The sequence below is a fragment of the Callorhinus ursinus genome, unplaced genomic scaffold (assembly GCF_003265705.2).
Source record: "Callorhinus ursinus isolate GAN/ISIS: 27379988/994484 unplaced genomic scaffold, GSC_fseal_2.0 scaffold50, whole genome shotgun sequence".
Lineage (NCBI taxonomy): Eukaryota > Metazoa > Chordata > Mammalia > Carnivora > Otariidae > Callorhinus > Callorhinus ursinus.
In genome coordinates, this window is record NW_027397112.1 from 8,721,368 (window position 1) to 8,742,752 (window position 21,385).

The 21,385-nt window shown below is 57.9% G+C and overlaps 2 protein-coding genes across 3 annotated transcripts in view; one reads left to right on the top strand and one right to left on the bottom strand.

The window, feature by feature from the left end:
* Positions 1-2,449: 2,449 nt before the first annotated feature.
* On the bottom strand, positions 2,450-21,383 carry LOC112837744 (angiotensin-converting enzyme). 2 transcript variants are annotated; one of them, XM_025890310.2, is made up of 25 exons: positions 21,035-21,383; positions 20,330-20,497; positions 19,641-19,737; positions 18,828-18,971; positions 18,168-18,359; positions 17,521-17,618; positions 16,973-17,145; positions 16,362-16,585; positions 15,903-16,047; positions 15,506-15,604; positions 15,127-15,249; positions 14,593-14,804; positions 13,794-13,930; positions 12,791-12,949; positions 12,432-12,519; positions 10,282-10,425; positions 9,934-10,125; positions 8,673-8,770; positions 8,296-8,468; positions 6,243-6,466; positions 5,786-5,930; positions 5,359-5,457; positions 3,673-3,795; positions 3,140-3,327; positions 2,450-2,971 (listed from the first exon to the last, which is right to left on the bottom strand). In XM_025890310.2, exons 1-25 carry the CDS (start codon positions 21,293-21,295, stop codon positions 2,742-2,744), a joined length of 3,936 nt encoding a protein of 1,311 aa, XP_025746095.1. In that variant the 5' UTR covers positions 21,296-21,383; the 3' UTR covers positions 2,450-2,741. The 2 variants fall into 2 exon arrangements, with proteins under 2 accessions (XP_025746095.1, XP_025746094.1); XM_025890309.2 differs by lacking the exons at positions 14,593-14,804; positions 15,127-15,249; positions 15,506-15,604; ... (7 more) ...; positions 20,330-20,497; positions 21,035-21,383 and adding an exon at positions 14,062-14,578.
* CYB561 (cytochrome b561) overlaps positions 18,823-21,385 on the top strand; it is a 34,033-nt gene continuing 31,470 nt past the window's right edge. Inside the window, exon 1 of the mRNA XM_073883062.1 lies at positions 18,823-18,837. The gene's annotated coding sequence lies outside the window, so the exon portion shown is untranslated. The remainder of the gene's footprint in view (positions 18,838-21,385) is intronic.

Consider the following 21,385-nt stretch of genomic DNA (forward strand, 5'->3'; position numbering starts at 1 on the left):
ACCATGAGAAAGTTCCTGGAAGGCACTGGAGGGAGATGTGAGCATTCAGCTGTCTCCAGCAAGCTGCTCTGGACATTTTCCTCCGTCTTTCTAGTGAGGGGTTGATCTCTGCTTGACTTTCCCGCTCTCACAGTCTGTGACTGGGGGTGGTGATGCATTCATTATCGAGAGAGGAAACTATATACTTGAAGTTGCATATTGTCTCATCTAATCTTTGTAGCAATCATGAGAGGGTTTGCAAGAACCGTTTTTATAGGCTCAGAAAATGGAATTCTCCAGGTCACATAGGTGGTAAGTACAGAGGCAGGATTTGACTCAGGCCTAAACCAAAGCCACCAGATTCACGTACGTTAGAGCCAGCGTGGGACAAGAAGGGGTTCGAGAGATCAGAAAAACTGTCCAGCGACCACACCCAACTTCGGCCCTCGTAGGTGAGAGCTGGTCACGGAGGAGTGATCAGCTGTCAGACATTAGCAGGTGCAACACAGGGAAGGACTCAGACTTCAGGGCCATTGGTAGAAAATGCCAGAATGGCTTCTCTTTCTGCTGTCACCCCCTCCCCTTCCTCTGCCTTCTTCCAGGTAGACCCAGTCTTACCCTCCTCACCTGGGGCGGCAGCGACAGGAGTCTAAGCTTTTTTTTTTTTTTTTAAGATTTTATTTATTTATTTGAGAGAGAGAGAATGAGAGAGAGCACGAGAGGGAAGAGGGTCAGAGGGAGAAGCAGACTCCCCACCGAGCAGGGAGCCCGACGTGGGACTCGATCCCGGAACTCCAGGATCATGACCTGAGCCGAAGGCAGTCGCTTAACCAACTGAGCCACCCAGGCACCCGAGTCTAAGCAATTTTAATATTTCAAAAGGTCTAGGGGATAAAGCTGGTCAGGCGGAGCCCAATGTTAAGTTTCTTTGTCCTCAGTCTGTGGCTCAGATCTCTGGGTGTTGAATGCCGGTGCCTCATGCTGTTCTACCAGCTGGGACAGGCAGTATGAACCCCTGTGTTCACAAAGATCGGAAACCGAGTGTTGTGACAATGACCTTTGTCTGACAGACCAGGAGCTTTTGAAACATCAGGCTGGGGAGGAGAGTAATTAAAAAGTCATTGGTGGTAGAAGGCTTGGAACTATTTAGAGGACATGTTTATAAATTCCATTGTCCTAAGTAATCATAAACTTCTACCCGCCTGCATATCCAAAATACCTCAGCTCCACATCCGGCTCCATGGAATAGGCCTGTATAACCTAGTCTACCCACAACACACACACACACACACACACTCACACACACACACACACACACACACACGAGCGTGCCCACAGATACACAAACACAGACACACATAGCAACTGGAGACCAGGGAGTAAAAAAAAACTGTGGACTAAGGGATACAGGGGGACAGTTATTGGGGGCTCGGCCTGGGTGGGGTCAAAGCATCAGCAAAGCTGGGGACAGGCGCTGGGCCCAGGGTCCTGACAGAGAGAACCAGGCTTACGATGGGAGCCTCTGGCCCTGGAAAACTGCCAACTTCTATTTGACCAGGTTCTAGACTTGGCATTTAAATATCCGAAAAACAGATTGTATGTTAACTGGAAAAAGGATACACAACTGTCGATATACTAGGATCTCATTTCAAATATGTGCTGAGAAAAAAACAGCGGAAAGTCAACTGTCAACGGTGCTTGTCTTTTGGTGTTCACATAAAGGGCTTTAATCTTCTTTATAGTTTTCTATATTTTCCGAATTTTCTATAGTAAAGTTATTAAAGCGTCCCTCAAAATTTTAGTCCCTCAAGCCCACCTTGGCTTTCTGAGGGAAGGCTCAGGATGGGAGCATGAGCTCAGGGGAGGGCAGGGGTGGCCTCCGGCAGGTAATCCCTACCTGAGCACTAGCTCCTGCCAAGCTCCAGCATCTAGGGCCCCTCTCCAGCTGAGGTAAAGGGATCTGGCCCGGGACCCCATGGGCAATACTCAAGGGGCTCTGTCCAGTCACACAAGTAGACATGGAGCTGGGGCAGGCAGGAGCCTTAGGTGACTAACGGGAACAGTTCTGCACCCTCAGTGAGTCAGACACGTGCAAGGCTTCCCCCACAGGAAACCAGAGGACAGCCAGGAGCCTTGCATCTTAAGGACCTGCCATTTTATGGGAACAGCTGGGGCAGAGCTGCTGAAGCACTGGAAATGCAAGGCCAGAAGCCCAGAATGTCTGCTCTGCCTTTGCTTCCCAGAGTCCCCTTGGGTGGGTGCCGAGGCTGGCAGGGGCTGCCTGCCGTGGCAGGACATTGGCTGACTGCCTGGGCTAGAGGTGGGTGCTGGGGCCAGAGCTCCGGGGCATTTTCCCAGGCTCTTCTTGGAGGAGGATGAAGACGCCCAGTGAAGTGACCCACTTGACTGCCAGGCGGGACAGCGTCCCTGTGCCTGCCCCTGGCTTCCCCAGGAGGGACACAGACTCAGATGGGGGAGGCAGGTCCTTTAATTGTATTCACAGAAAGACTGGGAGGGGGGCTCCACATTAGGCGGCCTGCTGCCCGGGGACTTGGGGGCAGGGGCCGTGGGGGTTTGTGGTCTGGAGGGCGGATTGTCAGCACAGGGTTCGAGGCACGGTGAGGAGGGACAGGGTGAGAGGGGGAGGGCGGGCAGGGGTGAGGCGTGAGGGGGTGGTGGGTCCTCCGCCCACGACCCCGTGTCCCCAGTCTGGTCTCTCGGTGGCGGACGCTCCCCCGCAGGCCCAGCCCGACCCGGTCATCTCAGGAGTGTCTCAGCTCCACCTCGGAGCCAAACTGGGGCCCGCGGTGGGGCCGGCGGAGGCTGTGGTGGCGGATGCTGAAGAGCCGCTGGGTGAGGCCCAAGGTGGCCACCAGCAGGGCGACGCCCAGGAAGAGAAGCACCCACTGGCCCACGCGGGCCTGCTGCTCCTCCAGGTCCAGGCCCAGGAAGTTGACGCGGCCGGTGCCCGGGAAGGGGCCTTCCGAGCGAGCTGGGCAGGGGAAGCAAGGAGAGCAGGCGGTGGGCAGGCCGGCAGGTTAGGCTGGCTTCCCTGTCCCGGCTCGGAGGTCGGACTGCAGGCTGCCTGAACTGGGGAGGGGCCCAGCCCTGGGTGAGCTCTGGGGGCTGGCCTGGGGCCGAGGGGCACAGGGAGTAGTACCGGAGGTGGGCGTCCAGTTGTACTGAGGCCAGCCCAGCTTCTCCCCATGCCGCCTGTTCTCGGTGAGGAGCCAGTCCAGCAGCGGCTTGAAGTAGTTCATCATGGCTGACGCAGACATGTTGGACTGGCCAGTGATCAGCTTCATGGCTTCTGGCCACGGCTTACTGAAGCCTAGTTTCATGGCATCCCTGGGGGAGCACCAAAGAAGGGAAACTGAGTCAGAAGGACAGGCGGGGAGGCTCACTGCTCCTGCCCTCAGCCTAATTCCCATCCTCCAGCCTCCCCCCACTCCCCAGTCTCAAACTCCTTTGGGATTGGGAGGGCCTGGGCAGGTCTGGGGGTGGGAGTGGGAGTGGGGGAGGGAAGACCAGGGCCCAGAGGACTCTAGTTCCCCACTGAGATGGCACAGGCTCCACCTGCGATCCCCAGCCCAGGCCCCCAAATGGCACGTGTTCCCAGAAGAACCCCACTGGGCTCCTCAAAGCTGAGGGGTTAGAGTGTGGAAAATGGTCAAAAGAAAGCCAAAGACTCACGCCAGGCGCTTCCCTGCCTCCTTAGAGTGGTAGATGTCACACGTGTGCAAGGGGCCATTGTGGCCAGCCGCCTGACACAGAGCCTCGTGGAACTGGAACTGAATGACAAAGCCAACGAAGTACCTGGCATGGAGGGGAGCGAGGCATGGGGTGGGGTGGCTGGGGACCTGTGGCCCTCACCTTCCTCCGCAGACAGGCTGTTGGGGTGAGCGCACCTTCTGGTCTGCAGGGTCAGCAAGGCTCCCCAGTTCCATGCCTCCCCCCAACCCCGCCCCCAAGAGGCTCCCTCTACATCTCAGGAAGACTGTTCTGAGGAGCTCTAGGGATCACTCATGGGTGAGAAGGGTCAGGGCAGAGCCCCTCAAAGATTTGGCAGGTTGCTTCTGAAGCAGTGAGGTCTCAGTTCCTGGGGTAGATGCAAGCAGAGGCCAGGTGTCGCCTCCAGGGTCACGTGCACCTGGCAGGGCGGTCTGGGCAAGGAAGCCAGCCCAAATGATCTCCTTTATCCCAAACAGCAGGGATTCCCTGGTAGAAATCTGCTGGTCAAGACCAGAGCAGCCTCTCCACACTTGGTTCAGAATGTCCCAAACCAGCAGGGCAGGCCTCCCACTTTGAATGCTGGGCACAAGCCATGTGCCACTGACTTTCCTGGCATTTCTTAAAGGGGCTTTGCCAAGGTTGCTGGTCAGAATTTGGAATGCGTCTCCTTTGCCCGCCCCTGCCTGGAGAATGATCTACACTGAGCTCAGAAGCTAGCCATCACCTGGGCCTGGCTTCCATGGGAAAGCTAGTGCCAGCCTGGAAGCCGGGAAACCAGTGGAGAAGGCAGGTGGGGGTCCTCCCTACAGGTCAACCTTGTGCACTGTGCAGGTTGGGCCTGTTCCGAGGTGCCCTTGTGCCCCCTTGGTCCCCTGCTCATGACTTGCTCTCTGGAACATCTGAACAGGCTTCCTCTCCCTTCCTGGACTCTGGGAACACAATTCACCCACCCCACACTTATGTATTAGGTCTCGACTATATGCAGATATCATGCCAGGTGCTAGGGTGGAAAGAGGGGCACAGTGAGCACAAACCCTCCCTCACGGGCTTCCTGGGAGTACAGGTGGCAAGGGCTAGAGGCGGCCACAGCCCTCCTGGGGCAGCCCTCACCGCCCACTGCTTTGCCTCATGGGTAGCCTGGGCTCCCTGCAGCTCAGAGACATCCGGACCCCTCCCCCTTGAGGTTTCTCCAGACCCTTCTCTCCCAGGGAGGGCCCCAGATCCAACTGGGTCTCTAACCCTGGTTTTAGTGTATAGAAGGTCTTCAAGGCACAACTCAAATTATATCACAGGCAATATGTTGAATATAGGGTACCTTTACTATACAATCACAATCTTGTTTAAAAACAAAAAGTGCTTAGGTCATGATCTAGCCAAGGATCATGGGTCATGGTTAATAATGTTAACTATCCAACCAAGGTCTTGTAACCATTAGCCAAATATAGTAGAGTTTCTCTTTTCAACTGCCTAGAGGGGAGAGGCTCTCATCGCATCAAAAGTGTGAAAAAGCAGGGAACCTTGGTCTCAGGTGAGTGAGCTAGGCAGTGTGTCATGCAGCCAGGCCCCCCAGATCACCCAGACAGGTAACTCCCCACAGCACAGTGACAGCACTTTGAACACTGAATGGCCTCTTCCCTGCCCCCTTACCTGATATAAGGCACACTGGAAGGAACGTGGAACTTAGCCCCTGGGTCAAAGTCACCTTGAGACCGGGGCACTGGGGGGCAGAGGCCCTGGTACTTCAGCCTGTCAAGGGCAAAGGTACATTGGAGGGAGGGTTTGGGGAGAATCAAGTCAGGAAGAGTTGGTGTTTTTGAAGTAAAGGGAGGTCCTTGCCCCTGGAGCTACACTGGACCCTCCACACTCTGGTGTGTTGTGCCTCTATGCACAATCAGCCTCTGTGCACCTCATCACTCACACACACACACACACACACACACACACACACACACACACATGACCCATGTGTTGTTCATAGACACATATCCTCTCTAAATACCATACCCCCCCCACATGCACAGACACTGATGGAGAGCCCTCCCCAACCCACACCCTCACAGGAACATTCTAGAACCTGAGGTTCCACCACTCCTGGTTGTAGTTCTCCTTGGTGATGCTTCCATCGAATACCCTCCAGCGCCACTGGTCAACCAGGTAGCTGAAGGGGACAAAGGCGATCTTGTCGAGCGCCATCTTCATCAGAAAATTGATGTCTTGCTCTGCCAAGGGAAGGGAGCCTGATCATCAGATCTCTCTGCCTGCCTCCTGCCCGGTCCCAGCAGCTCAGCCAGGATGGGTACGCAGTGGGTGGAGAGGGGAGGAGCAGGCTGTGCCTCTCTGGATCTAGCGACCTGCCTCTTGGGATGGTCTGAGGGTTCCATCCTCCCAGCTCACCCTGCTGGTGACCTCCTTATTCCCCACTGTTCTGCCCCAACCTCTGCCTATGAGCCCTCAAGGGCCCTCTTGCAGCCTCCCAAGCTCGCTGCCCCTTCTCAGTCCCTCTGCCCACCAGGACCTCCCATTCCTCTCACCGTAGCCGCCACTCTCGCTACTCAGCAGGTTGATACTGTGTAGGTGCTTGGGGGTAGACACGGAAAGCGCCAGCACATCTCCAATGGCCTCATGAAAGCCAGGGTTGGCACCCTCCCGGAAGGTTACAGGCAAGTCCTTGTACTGCATGAAATACTGTATGTGGCCCATTTCGTGATGGGCCACCACCAGGTCCTCCATGTTCACGGTGGTGCACTGTTTGATCCTGGAACACGGGGAGCAGGGCAAAGGGACCTGCTGTCCTTATTGCATACAAAGCAGACCCCCATCAGTGCTCTATGCAGGGAACACAGCATTAGGGGAAGGAAAACCAAAGGAGGTATGGAGGAAGCCTGAGAAAGAGGGAATCTGAGGGTTGGAAGCCCCTAAAGTATGGCCATTCAGGCCATCCCTCTGTCTCCTACTTCCCCAAAAAACTCCAGCCCTCATTGCCATGTTGCTCTCTAACTGTCCAAAGTACTCGCTCTAGAGGCATTGCGACACTCGGCTATAATTGTGCAGGACCTTCTAGAACATGGGTTCTGTGGTTTTTCATGCACACATTTTGTTTCTTCCAAGACTTAGGCTTCCTGAAGGAAACAACAGTAATTCTCAGCTATTCTGCATCCCATGTGCCCAACATCAGCAAACATGTTCACCCCAGAGTGCTTCTGGCTAGGGCTGAAATGTCATCCGCAGAGCTGCCCGTGCCAGAGGTCCCACCTCCTTCTTTGTCTTTCCTCATTCTCTTTTGTGAACCAGCGAAGTTCTCCCTTGGATCTAACCAGAGCCCTTCAGTTCAGTTGACCCCATTTCTCTGTCATTTGTATTGGGAGGGGAAGAGTTTCTCAGCATCCCGGTTACACTGAGATTGGGGTGTCCACCTTCTCCTTATGACTCCCCATACCAGGGAAGCCCCCCCCCAAAAAGGGCTCTCACCCTCTTGATTCTGTCTACATCCAGCCCTACACTCAGTCCTCATGCCTTTGAAGGAGGGGCCCAAGGACAGGCAATCCAGTGAACCCTGGCTGCTTTGTTCTAGCCTCTCTGTGTCCATTCTTAAAAGAAGACACTTCATCAATAATGGCAGATCATCTTTGCCACTTCTCCCAAGAGGCGGGGTCTTCTTTCCTTTCTTTGAATCTGGATTGGCCTTGTGACTTGCTTTAGCCAATAAAGTACGGCAGAAGTGACTCGGCCAGTTTTGGATTGAGCCTTTAAGAGAGAGACCTGGTTGTTTTTGCTTTCTTTCTGGGGGATGCCGACTGCCGGATAGGAAATCTAACTGCCTGACTGTCATACCGGGAGGAAGCCCAATCTAGCCTGGAGAGAGAGATGTCCCGTCAACCCCCAGCTGCTCCAGTCATCCCGGTCCAAGTACCCAACACATGAGTAAAGAAGTCATCTTGAACATTCCTGCCCCAGCACGTGCCACATGGAGAAGAATTGAGGAACCCGACCAAGAGCCAGAACCGGGTCCCCACCCCGCAATCCCCAGCCATCAGAATCTCCATCATAGTACAGCAGGAGTAAGCCATGTCCACTGCGTGTTGCCTGCGCTCCTGACCAATAAAATCATGAACATAAACAAATGGTTGTTTTATACCACTAAGTTTTGGGGTGGTTTGTTATGCAGCAAGAGATAACGATCCTCAGACCAAGACAGCTTCTGAGCCTCTGTCAGTGGTGGGCCTGTGTGAAGCCCCCAGTGTCCTCAGGTACCTCTCTGTGTCAAGGCACATGTAGCCAGGGAGATGGCCTTCTATAAGCTGGGGCCACCCCAGATGAGGGAAGGCTGGGCAGCTCACCAGTGCTCACACCCAGAACTGGCCAGTGTCCGAGAAGACCCTCGCTTGGTAGTCAAGGTTCTCCCTCCGGAAGCCAATGGCCAAGCTGGGGTCAGGCCCAATGCATTTGACCCTCCATCCTAAGCTCTGGTCCCTGTGCTTGTTTCTGCTTGCTCTGGCTGAGGGGACAATAGTAGAACCTTTACTTGGCTCCTCTCCTTGCTCACTGGGCTCAGGCTACGGTCCCCTGGCTACTACCTGGACACACCTGAAGTCCTTGCCATTGTAGAAGTCCCAGGCAGAGGCATGGCACACTACCTCCCGCCCGTCAGTCGGCTTCTCCAGCATTGACTTGTTCCAGAACTCAAAGGGCACGGGCAACAGCCCCAGGGAGGTGAAGAAATTGTCCGCTTCTTCAAACATCCTTTTGGGTGTCCAGCCCTGAAAGCAGAAGGAGCTCTGCCCAAACTGGGGACTAAGGGGACGGACTGTGTGCTGCAGTCGGGGTGGGGGTTGGGAGAGGGCCAAACCAGAAGGAATTCCTGAATAAGAGGGCCCTCTCCCACTGAAGCAGAGGTCTCCCTTCCCCTGTGCCCTGGGGCTGCCCTGGAGGAGCAGAAGTGTGATGAGGGGCCCAGTGTGCACCTGCTTTATCATGGCCTCTGTGGCATCTATCTTGGGGGCTGAAGGGAAGGGCACCACCAAGTCATAGATGTTGGACCAGGTCTGAGCCCACATGTTCCCTGGAGGCAGGTAGGGGAAGAGAAGGCAGAGAGAGAGGAGAGACGGATGTTATTTCTTAGACTCAGCACCATCACCCATGGAAAGGGGACTGGATCCCAGCCTTAAGATCTTAACACTGTCTCTTGAGCACCTACTGTTTGTAAACCATGCTGGGCATTCGACACACATCGTCTTCAGCCCGCGCATCCAGCGCACCAAGTCATTATCTGCTCTGAGCGCCAAGGTCTGAGTTCTAAGCCCCAGATCTGCACCCGCTCCCGGGGCCACTTGGGCATGGAGCCTCCCCTCCGGGGTCTGTGTTTCTCAGTCATCAAGCTGATGTCCCCTCTGATATTCTTGGTCTTACCAGAGTGGGATCAAGGATGGCTGGGCTCTTGGGCTACAAGCTCCCCAAACCTGGACGAGCTTTCTGGGGTCTCCCTTGTGATTGACAAATGGTCTGTGGCCCTGTCTGGTCTCTGCTCACAGCAACAAGCCTTCCAGGGCTGTGCCCTCAGTGGCTGGACAGGGACAGGAACCCGGGAGCCTCTGCTTTGCTCCCCTCCCCGTCATCTCTCACTGTCTTCCACTGCCTACTTCCTGCCTTCAGGGCAGGAGTTTACAAGCCCTGAAAACAGGAGGGTCCAAAAGTCGTGATGGATCTACACTCTCCATGTTGTCCCTCTGTGCTCCTAACTCCCCTTGGCCTGAGCGTTCTTTCTGCCCTTGTCCCTACCGCCGCTTATTTTTTCATCTGTAGGAGCCTCTCTCATCTTTCAAGGCTCTGCTCACGTGCCGCCTCTCAGGGAGACCCCGGTTCTCACTCTCGGCCCCTTCCTCATGCCCCCCCCCCCCCCCCCAAGCATCATGCCGCTTTGAGCTGGGCTGGGTGATACGGTCTCCTGCAACAGTATTATGAGCTCCCCCACTGCTCCATCTGGGTGTTCTGTACCATGTAGCTCCATAGCAAACGGGGTGCTCAAGGCAAGCAGGGGGTTTGTGCGCCCACACCCAGCTGTGACCCCACCCCAGCCCTGGCAACATTCCCTCAGCCTCAGATCTTCACTCTTTCCACCTGGTGGGCCCTCTGAAGATCCCTCCCAGGCTGCCCTCTGCCCTCTGGGCAGCACTGGCGCCACGCTCCCTCATGGCGTCTGTCCCCAGCCCCAGTACTTGTCCTCACCCAGCAGGTGAGCGGGAATGGGGCCCTCCAGGTTGATGTGCTGGGGCCCGTAGTGGCGGTGCAGGGCCCGGCGCACGTAGGCGTGCAGGTTCAGGTAGAGCGGCTGCAGCTCCTGGTAAAGCTGCTCCAGATCTTGTTCCAGGGACGGGATCTCGTACATGACCCTCCAGGAGTCCCCTGCATCCTCGTAGCCTGCAGAGGGGACACCCGACCATTCCCTGAGCACCCTCCGCCCCACCTCCTCTAGGGACCTCCCTCTCACCGAGTTTAGGAGCCTCAGAGGACCCTCCTGAGGGCCCCAGTGGGGCTGGGGCCAGAGAGCCAGGGATATTGGCTGGGGGAACTCACCGTTGAGCCGGGCAGCCTTGTTGGCAAGTTCCACATATTTGGGGAAGGAAGGGAGGATGGCTCTCCCCACCTTGTCTCGCCAGCCCTTCCAGGCCCACAGCAGGTCTTCATATCTCCGGGATGTGGCCATGAGATTTGTCACATCTGCGGGGAGGGGTTGAAGGGCTCAAGCTTCCAGCCCTTGGCTCACCTCCCACCTCCTATAAAGTGGACTCGGTTGGAGCTGGGGTCAAGCTGGGGAGGTCCCGTGAAGAGGCCTGTCCGGGCAGCCAGTCTAGTAACATGGGAGAAAGGCTCGGGCGCTTTCTACAGAGACTTCCTGGGGTCAGCCCGGGGCTCAGAGGTTACCCACACCACCTCAGGGTGGCAACAGCCCCGTGAGGGGTGCACTGGTTTTCACATCAGTGTGCTGCTGACATGGCAGGGCCCCCCCCCCCAGCCAAGAAGTGGCCCAGCTGGGCACAAACCAAAGGCCCGGACTCCAGAGCTGCCGCTCCCCACGGACTTCCTGCTTACCCCCTCCGTGGGAGGGACAAGTGCCTTGGAGGGCACAAGACCTGAGTTCCTGTCTAGTCTCCCACTGACCCCAGAATAACCTCGCAAGTCATGGGACCCTTCTTCCCTTATCTTCCAAATGGGGAAAAGCCAACACTCATGGGGGGCGGTGCAAAAGTCAAATGGGAGCACAAGGGCCCTGAGCAGGGAGTGTGCCTCATGGGTGTCTGAGTCTTCACGGGGCCCAGGACAGTTGTAGGAATGCTAGTGAGCCAGATGGAACACAAGGATGGCTGTGGAGACAAAGTACAGAGAGCCATCCCAGCGCCATCCGGGAGCCCAGAGCCCCGGGTCTGTGTCCCGTCAAAGCCACACTGTGTGTGCAGCCTCCTCCATATGGATTGCACGGAGCTGACACGCACCTGGTGGAGCTGGGACGAGGAGGGCCTGAACTCACATGTCACTTCCGGAGCCCCCCACAGGCCCGGGGTGGCTCCCCTTCCTGGCCACCCAGCCCCGAGCTGGAAGACTGCGGATGCCATTGCGGGGCCAGCCGCACCTCCCTATCTGACTTGTGCTTTCTCTCTGTTTTGGAATACGTTTTGTGATATCTACTTCTCACAGCGAAAGTACATTCAAATGAACTGTTTGGGAAAAAAAAGTGTATTTTGAGAATTTCACCTCTGCCCTCTGTTGATGTGAGTATTCTGTTTTGTGGGTGCTTCTTCGTTTTACTAATGGCAGTGAACTGATGGCCCGGGCCTGGATTAAGAGGCTAATTGCCGGGGGGGGCGGTGGGGAGAGGCTGAAGGTTACTCTCTTCCGCATACACGTGTGCACACACATGCACCCAGGCACACGTACGCCCCCGCAACACAGTGCGTGCATCCCCATGTATACAAACCGCAGGCCAAACCCTGTCTCAGGAAAACTCTCTCTCTCCTGTTTATTTTCCATTTCCCCTTCTATTTGTCATTGTTCTAATGTTGGAGTTGGGCAGAGGGCCAGGAAGAGGTGGTTTCTGGGTAGCGATTCCTCAGGAAGAATGTTTATGCCCCTGGCTCCCCAACCCTTGGGAGGGTGGGTCAGGAAGGAGGACAGAACGTATCTGGGTGCAGGTACTCGAGTGTCCAGGGTGAGCTCTTCCAAAGGCGGGTGGGAAGCTAAGAAGGACCAGCCGGTGTGAAGAGACAAAGGGAGCGAGCAAGAGCCGGTGCCTTCCTTCGAGCGGGGAGGTGGGTTCCATGAGCCGTGGCCTCAATGTGGGGGTGTGGGGGCAAGAAGGAGGCCAGAGAAGGTGGGAAAGGTATGCGTAGGGTGAAGGAAGGAAGGCACCTAGAGTTACTATCCCTAGTTGGGGGTCTAAGCACTCGGCAGACAGATCTGAAGAATCTCCTACTCTGAAGGGCGGAGTGCAGAGAGGAAAAGAGAGGAGTCCAGGGGGGACCCAGAGGGAGCAGAAGCGCGGATACAAGGGAGGGATGTGATTAGAGCAGAGATGAAGTAGGTGCCCATCTTCAGTGGTGGCAGAGAAGCCCCCCATTGGTGGAAAACAGGGGAGTGAATCCCCTGGGCATGCTGGCCCCAGGAGTTAGGAGCCCCTGACCGCCCCCTCCAGGGGCCAGCCCCACCCCCCCTTCCCCGCGTGTGCTCACCAGGCTCCAGCTGCAGACAGGTGCCGTTGGTGTGGCAGACAGAGGCCACACTGTAGGTGGTTTCCATGTCCAGCAGGATCTGGTTGTACTGCAGGAGGAAGGAGAGAGGCAGCAAGATGCATCCCTTTGCTACCTGTTCTGCCCCAGGCACCATCATGGGCAGGGGGGACCTATGGAGCTGGGGGAGCGTGTTCTCAAAGGTGCTGCCTTCTCAGGAATTCTGCAGGTGATGTCAACATGGCGGATAGAGGAAGAAGCAGCAGCAGGGAGGCCAGACCCTGTACTGGGCTCACTGCCCTGAGCTGGGACCTGGTCTTGACCTTGGACCTTCCATTCTCTGCTCCCCACAAGCCACATACCTCCTCCAGCTCCTTGGCAGGCAGCGCTGCACGCTCTAGGTCCTGAATCTTCTTTATCATCCGCTTGATGCTGGCATTCTGGAAGTTAGTCACATCGAACTGCCTGGCCCAGGTGCCAAACTTGAAGGTGTGGTTTGCCATCTGTATGTTCTTCTGAAGCTGAGGGCACAGGGGGAACCATGCCATGAGGCCCAGGAGCTTTGGAGGGGCCACAGGGGGAGTGGAAGGGACTGGGGGTTACAGTGGGGAGGGAAGTTTTATCAAGTTGTTGCCTTTGCTCTTTAACTAGGACTGTCTATAATGTCTTGGATGCAGTGTGTGCCCCTCAGCAGAGACCCAGTATCACACAAGACATGTCCTGGTAGACAGAAGGGGAAGTCCCCCCCGCCTCGTATCCTGTTAGGATGGGGACAGGTTGGTATTAGTTCTATGGCCTCTCTGAGCTTCAGGGTCCCAACTATAAAATGGGAACAAGATCACTGGTTTTGCAAAGGCTGTTGAGGAATAAAGGAGGCAACAGCTGTAAAGCACACAGTGGTCTTCAAGAAATGTTGGATGTTGGTTCTCTGTGGCTCACCTCTGTGAAACCTGTGCTCACCACACAGGCGGGGAAGGGGCTGAGGGGCAGCTAGTCCTTACTGTGGTGGCAAACAGGGGCTTTCAACCTAAAAATCCACCTTTAGCCTCACCTGTGTCTATGCAAATCATTCTACTACGGACAACAGATTGCTTGCTAAAAAAACGCAACTTTTTTAGGCATTGAGTATATGCCCATCCAAATCTGAAGTTGAGTATTATTTTAAATATTCCATCTGGATTTTTCACAAATCCTGACAGCCTCCCTCCCAACCCCCTGCACTGAGGGAAGGAGGGGGCAGCCTGCTCTCTGCTCTGTCTTGGGTTTTGAGTCTCGGTCCCTGGGGGGAGGAGCACGCATGTGTGTGTGTGTGTGTGTGTGTGTGTGTGTGTGTGCATGAGCATGGGGCACAGGCAGGGCCCCTACCAGGATCTTGCTGGCCTCTGTGGTGATGTTGGTGTTATAGTTCCAGTTAGCCTCGGCATATTCGTTCCATATCACCTGGGATCTCCGGTCATATTCCTCCACAAACCTTCTGGCCTCAACCTCATCGGTCACCAGTCCTGTGGAAGAGAGTGGAGGGAAAAAGACAGGCCTCCCCTTGCCCTCTGCTGCCGGGTGGCCTGAGCCTGTAGCTGCCCCAGCCTCCTGCTCCTTCCCCCCAGGCCCCGCCCCGCCCCCCAGCCGGTCCCACTTGGGCTCTGGGTTGTCTGGCTGTCGGTTGTTGCCTGGCTGGTTGTTGTCTGGCTGCTGGTTGTTGCCTGGCTGGTTGTTCCCTGGTTGGTTGTCACCTGGTGGGTGGTCTCCTGGCTGGGGACCAGCATGGGGTGCCCACAGCAGAGCAAGAGGAGGAAGAGGCTGAGCAGTCCTGGAGCAGCCCAACCTTGGCCCATGGCCGCAGGAGAGCAGAGCCCTGTAGCCACAGCCCCCTGGCCAGTAAGAGTGGAGCCCACAATGTGACCTCATAGAGCAGTGTGCCCACCAGCCTGCCCCCGGGGGGGCCTCAGACCTGGGCACACCCTCCCTAGAATGCTGGAGAAAAGACATGCCCATTCCCACCCCAGGGCCCTGTGATGAGCTGAGGGCGCTGCGTGGTCCTTCAGGGCAGGGCGCCGGGGCCCAGCGGGGAGCAGCTGACCAGGAACCAGGAACCAGGGGCCTGGGTCCAGAGCCCAAAACCGAGAACTTACGTTAGTACCCGGCCCACCCTCACTCCGGGCTTTACCGATGTCCTGTGGGTAATTATTGGGCACCGGTGGCCGCCACTGGTATTCCGGCCACCCCAGCACCTCCCCGTGACGCTCGTTCTGTTCCTGCAGCCACCGGTAGACCGGCTGGAAGTAGTCAAGCAGGGGTTGAGCGTCCAGGGTGTCTGTGCCAATCGCCTCCTGCAGCACCTCCTGCCAGGGCCGTGAGGAGCCTGCCCGCAGTGCCTCCCTGTCAGTGGGCACAGGGGGCTCAGGCCAGCGTCCGATACAGGCCCCTGGCCCACCTCTGTCCCCCACTGGCCTGCCAGAACGGCAACATTAAGACTCTGGGGACTAGGGGCTCTGGCAAGGGGGCAGGGACATCGTCCTCTCCTGTGCCAGGCAGAGGCCTACTCCGTACATCCTTGATGAGGGAAAGGGGGCGGGAAGGAAGGCACCCTCCCCCCGCAGGGCCTTGTGGTTTTCCCACGGGCAGCCAGCTGCCTCCCAGACACGTCTTCCTCGCCCCCTCTCCCCTCTCCTACTTGCCCCCTCCTGCTCCCGCTACACACCGGAGCTTGGCCCCTGCATGGGTGGACTGGTAGATGTCACACTTGTGCAGTGGGGACTGTTGGCCCGCCTCCTTGCACAGCGCTTGATGGAACTGGAACTGCAGGACAAAACTCACGAAGTACCTGCAGGTACAAGGGGGCGTTAGGGCAAATGGTCGGGGGGCCTGCACCCGGGGACCACCCAGCCCCTCCCAGCGCAGAGGCCAGACCACAGGGGCTGCCTTGGGGGAGAAGCGAGAACCAACCCTGGCTCAAGACAGAGGCCCACTTAAATCCCAGGCCCTTGGGTGGGGGGTGGGGGTAGGGAGCCAGAAGAGTGTGGGGACCAGCCCTGAGAAGGGGGAGGGGGACTAACAGTGTGGGGGGAGGGCACTGGTACCTGATGTACGGTGTCACATTTGGGACATGAAACTTAGCTCCAGCATCAAAGTGGGTTTCATTTCGGGCAACTGGAGGACAGATCCCCTGATACTTGGTTCTAGAAAAGGATGGTTGAATTGACTTAGGACATAAAAGTTGCAAACAGGCTGACTTAGCCTTTGCAGAAAACACTGTGAAGCAGGCATTCTCACCAGGCCATCCCTTCCCCCTCTGTTGAATTGTGGAAGACTTCCTGGAGGAGGGAGTTTTAGGTAGGAAAGAATGGGTAGGGAAAAGGGTTGAGACAACATTAGAGAGGAGGGGACCGGACTGATGGAGGCAGGAGGCTCCAGGGTGCCCAGGAGAGGGAGGAGGGCCACTTGGGGTTAGGCCCTTCCTGATCCCTCTTTACTCACCGAAGATACCACCAGTCAAAGTTGTAGCGGGAAGGGGGGGTACGCCCACTAAAGACCCCCCAACGCCACTGGTCTACCAAGTAGCCAAAGGGCAGGAAGGCAATTTTTTCCAGTGCCATCTTCAACAAGAAATTGATGTCACTTTCTGTTGGAAGAAGAGAAGAGAGAGGTCAGAGGGAGACGGGGGTCCAGCTAGGATAGGGTGGGGTTGGCAGATGCAGAAGAGAAGGGAAGGCTGGCCTTCACGACCATGGAGCCCTGCTTGGAAGAGGGCCCTTGGGCAGTGTCCATTTGGGACCTGGGGTGAGCTGTGAGGCTCCAGGTGGACGCCCAAACCTGCCTGACCTGGGGTGGAGAGGCAGAAACAGGAAGGGCAGGTGGGAGCGTGGGCAAGCTGTCCGCTGTGGGATGGAATGGGGTCCAGGTGGGGCCGGGCTGGGTCCTCTCCACCCCCCATACCCATGTCATTGCTGACATTGTCCAGCAGGCCAATTTTGTACAGATGTGCAGGAGTAGAGACGGAGAGCGCCAGCACATCCCCGATGGCCTCGTGGAAGCCAGGGTTGGCCCCTTGGCGCAGGGAGACAGGCTGCTCCTTGTACTGCAGATAGTACTGCACGTGGCCCATCTCGTGGTGCACCGTGGACAGCTGGTCCATAGTGACCCGCGTGCACTGCTTGATCCTGGGGCAGGGAGATGGCGAGGGTGAGGGTGAAGGACAGGGCAGGGCAAGGACCGGAGCACGGGGAGGCTGGTACCTAAGGGAAAGGAGCCAGCTGGGCACTGCCCTGAGCCTCGAAGGAGCTGGTGGAAACACAGATCTTTGCCCTGCCCCAGCCCACACTCGGGGCCTTCTTCCTCCACTCCAAAGTACATTTGCTACCTGTCAAAGCGGCTCAGGGAAGGTGGCATAAGGGGTCTCATATGCCCAATAGCCTTGGAATAGACCCAGCCCCCCCAAACAGTGTTGGGGCTGGGGGTAGAGTTGGTTCTGGGAACTGGTTTCTCTGGGCCCAGGCTGCCCACCCTTCCTGGAGCTCCAGACCCCCCTTCCCCTCCCATGTCTAGACCTGAAATCTCTCCTGTTGTAGAAGTCCCAGGCAGAGGCATGGCACACCACCTCCCGCCCGTCGGTTGGTTTCTCCAGCATGGACCCTGCCCAAAACTCAGGAGGCATGGGCGAGAGGCCTAGGGAGGTGAAGAACTCCTCTGCCACCCGGAACATGTGCGTAGTGTTCCAACCCTGGTTGGGGGCGGGGTGCAGCCACAGGTCAGGGACCAGCTGTAGGAGCTCACTGTGGCTCCCACCCAGCTCAGCTCCTTGCCCACAAAGGGAGTCTCTGCTCTTGTGGCCTCCCTTCCCAGAGGCAGGGCCCCTACTAACCACAGTGGCTAAGCAAAAGTAGATGGCTGGCCACACCCCACCTGTGGGGTCCTGGAGGGAGGGGTTGGCACCTCACCCCGGACACAGACCCCAGCTCACTGCTTGTATGCACATGCCAGGCTGCTGCTCTATAGAAAGGGGGGGACCCATCTCCCTCCCGTGACTTCTTCCTGCCCCTCTCCCCATGTCAGACGCTTTTCTGCTGCCCCCACCCTGGCCCGACTCCGAGCTTACCTTCCGCACCATAGTATTGGTAACATCGAGACTCGGCTTGTCAGGGAAAGGCACCATCATGTCATACAGGTTGTCCCAGCTCTGGGCCCACATGTCCCCTAGACAGAGGAGGGGTGCCAGTCAGCTTAGCTGCCCGCCCGCTTCCCCATGTGTGTCACTGAGCAGCCCCCTGGGTGCCTGGCACCCGGGCCCTCGGCACTCAAGGTAGCAGCCTGCTTGGCGCCTCAGGCCCACTCACGCTCCCGAATGCTCCAGGTTCCCCGGGGTTGGCCAGGACCCTGGCACCAGCGGGAGGGACCCCAGCAGCATCACTTGGGCTCGCACTGCCAGCCCCGGGCTTGCTTCCTGGGACAGAATCTAAGATGATTATTCCTCCCCCACTGGACCTGGAGTCAAAGTCTGCAGTGTGACTCCTAGCTCCACCTTTCGCCAGTTCTCTGTTCTCTGCCAAGTCTACGCGCCTCAAGCCTCGGGCTCCCTGTCTGAAAAGCAGGGTCATGATGACTGAGAAGGGCCACCTGCCTTACCGGGTTGCGGGGTGAGCCACGTGGGCTCGTGGGGGGGAGGAGGGCACAGGATGGTGCTCTAAAACGTGAGACAGGCGGACGACCGGTGGGGTGCGCGTGGAGGCGAGGCAATGTCCTTACCCAGCAGGTGAGCAGGGATGGGTCCCCTGAGGTTGATGTATCTGTCTCCATATCGGCGGTGCAGTGCGCGGCGGACGTAGGCGTGGAGGTTCAGGTAGAGGGGCTCTACTTGATGGTAGAGGTGCTCCAGATCCTCCACGAAGGTGGGTGACTCATACCAGGAGCGCCAGTAGGCCCCTGTGTCTGAGAAGCCTGGCGGGGGAGGGGGGTGTTGAGGGTGCAGCTCAGGCCCAAGGCTCTGGCACCTCCTCGGCCAGCTCCTACTTCTCCATCCTCCTGGCTCGGGGCCTGTGTACCTGCCAGCTAGTTGGAAAAAATGCCTTGGGGACTGCTGCTCTATGATTTCCCCACCAGGGCTTGTTCCAACTCCCGCTAAATAGATCCCGGAGAGGCAAAGATGAGGGCTAGGGCTCTGACGTGTGCCAGGAGGGGCAGCGTGAGGGCCACACGGCAGCCCCCAGCTCCCGAGGAAGGCAGATGGGGCTCGAGCCGGTCCCACCATCCACTAGCTGTACGACCTTGAGTCGGCATATGGAGTCATTGTAACAGCTGCTCTGTCTGCCTCGGGTTGGGCTCCGTGGGGACCATGGATGGGAGAGCACCTGGCGAGCTGTGAAGGGAAGCACTGACTCACACCATGGACGGGGTAGATCAACTCACCATCCTTCTGGTAAGCCTCATTGCTGAGGGAAGTGAAGTTCTGGTACAGGGGCTTCAGCGGGGTGCCCACCGCATTGTGCCAACCCTCCCAGGCATAGAGCAGCAACGCGTAGTTTCTTGAGATGGCCATGATGTGGGTGAGCTCTGAGACACAGGTGAGTGGGGTCACTTGCTTCCACTGAAGGCAGCAGCTGTCGTCAGTAGACCTCCCACGCCAGTCCTCACCATCTCTACCTGCTTTCTCAACATCAGGGTGCCCCCCAAGCCAAGGGCTGCCTGCAGGCTGGGTGGGATGGGGCTGGGAGCTATACAAGGCAAGCACCCAAGAGGGGCCCTTGTCCCTAGGGAATTGAGGCTCTAAGTGGAACCAAGAGGCCATCCAGAGGCCAAAACCCAGACAGACCGTTCACGGCTCATTGGTTGGAGTGGCTAACATCAGGCTGCCTAGTGGATGGGGGTGTCGGTGTGTGCTTTTGCAGGGCCCTTGGGAGACTGAGAGGACCCATGAAAGGGAAAAACCAGGCAGCCAGGAGGAAGGCCGGGGGGATGGGAGAGGCCAAAGCACCCATGGGGGTGCGGGTGGGGTGGGATGGGAGTTGGAGGTTGGAGGTTTCAGGAATCAGTGTGCCAGGAGAAGCAGGGGTGGGGGGGTTTCCGACAGTCCAGCCCCCAATTGGAGGTCAATGCCTTTGGGTTTACCCACTCCCTCCGTGGGCCCACCCATGAAACACACCCTCTTCCTGGGTGCAGCAGAGCCATGGGGAAGGGCCGGGAGGGGCCAGCAGAGAGAGACAAGTAGAGACAAAGCCATACCTGGGTCCAGGGACCAGCAGATGGCAGTCTTGTTGGGATAGAAGCAGACCCTGGCTGTGGAGTAGATCCTGTTCATGTTGCTTAGCAGAGAGTTGTACTGGGGGGTTAGAGTGGAGACAATGTTAGCAGCGAACAGCCCCCACAGACAATCGGGCGGCCCCCTCCTCTGTTTGCTGGGATGAAATGGAAGCCTGGAGAGGGGATGTGGCTTGGGCAAGGCCCCTCCCTCGTGGCACTCAGGACACTTCCGATCACTAATATACTGATTCCACTTTCCGTGGGGGCAGTCTGTGGAAGTGGAAACAAGTGTCCTTAGAATTTGGGATGGGGTTCAAGTCCAAGCTCGGTCACCGCCTTGCAGTGAGGGCAAATCCCTCTCACTTTCTGGCCTCCATGGCTTCTCAGTCTTCCTCAATCTTTCAGAAGCCCACAAACCACACCGGACTATGGAGAAATTTTGAAAATCCCCTTTTCATCTTTTAACTTGAATTTCGCTTTCTATACGCCATCTCCAAGGGAAATCAATGTTGCAGGGAGCCATTCTGTGCTCACTGAGGCTTCCCCTACGGTCAGGGCACATGCAGATCCCAGGGTCCCTCTCTGCCAGGCTCCCCCACGGCCAGCACAGGGCGGCCCTGGAAGGCATGCTGGCCACTTCTGCACCCACCCCTCAGGTGCACCAGGCCCACCTGCTGCCGCTTTTCCACAGGCAGGTTGGCAGGGCCCAGGGTGCGCACACCGCTGATGACCCTTCTCAGGATCGGGTCGCTGAAGTTCTGCCAGATTGGGTCGTATAGCTCCTTGGCCTTCTGGCCCCAGACCTCAGCAAACTCCTGGTTGAGCAGGGCTGCTTCCTCCTGTGGGCACCGGAGGGGACACAGGGAAGACCATGGCGCTGGGAAGGCCAGGGGCTCCTGGACACCGGGGCTTATGGGAGCACTGCTCTCTCCTCTGGGGGGTCAGGAGCCGGGGGATTCTGCCTCAGGTGAGCGGTGGAGCAAAAACTGGGGCCAGAAGAGAGGCGGGCGGAGGGGAGGGTAGATAGTGATGAGCAGTGACAGGAACGGTGAGAGAGGGGGAGGCCGAGGCTGCAAAGGATGAGGGCCCAGAGCAGAGCCGGCACTCTCTGACCCAGCCCGATGTCATCCCAGGGCGCTGCCACCCGGGGTGACTCGAGGTCAGGCGAGCCAGCCCTTATCCATTTGGTTCTTGGATTGGGCACGGACCATGCGCCCAGTATCGTGCTGGGACACCCACCGCCGGTCTGATGGGGCGCAGCGGGGTCGGGGGGCGCGCGCCCGGCGGTGACTCCCCGCCCCCCAGCGCCCGGCCGCAGGCCTGTGATTGGGCGTCCGGGCCCCGCCCCCGCCCCCGCCCCGGGCCCGCGCGCCCACCTGGCGCCGCGCGTTCTCCTCGGTGATGTTGGTGTCGTACGCCCAGCTGGCGACCGTGCTCTGGTACATCACCAGCTCGGCGCTCGAGTTGAAGCTCTGCACGAAGAGCTGCGCCCCGGCCTCGTCGGCGGCAAAGTTTCCGGGCTGCAGGTGGGGGTCGAGCGCCAGGGCGGCGGGCGGCGGCGGCAGCAGCAGCAGCAGCGGCGGCAGGAGCAGCAGCGGCGGCGGCCCTCGCCGCTTTCGGCCCGACGCGGCCCCCATGGCGCGGTGCGCGGTGCGCGGTGCGCGACGCTGCCCCTTCTCCCGCGCGGCGTCCGCCCTGCGGATTATAAAACCCCGCCGCCGCCTTTC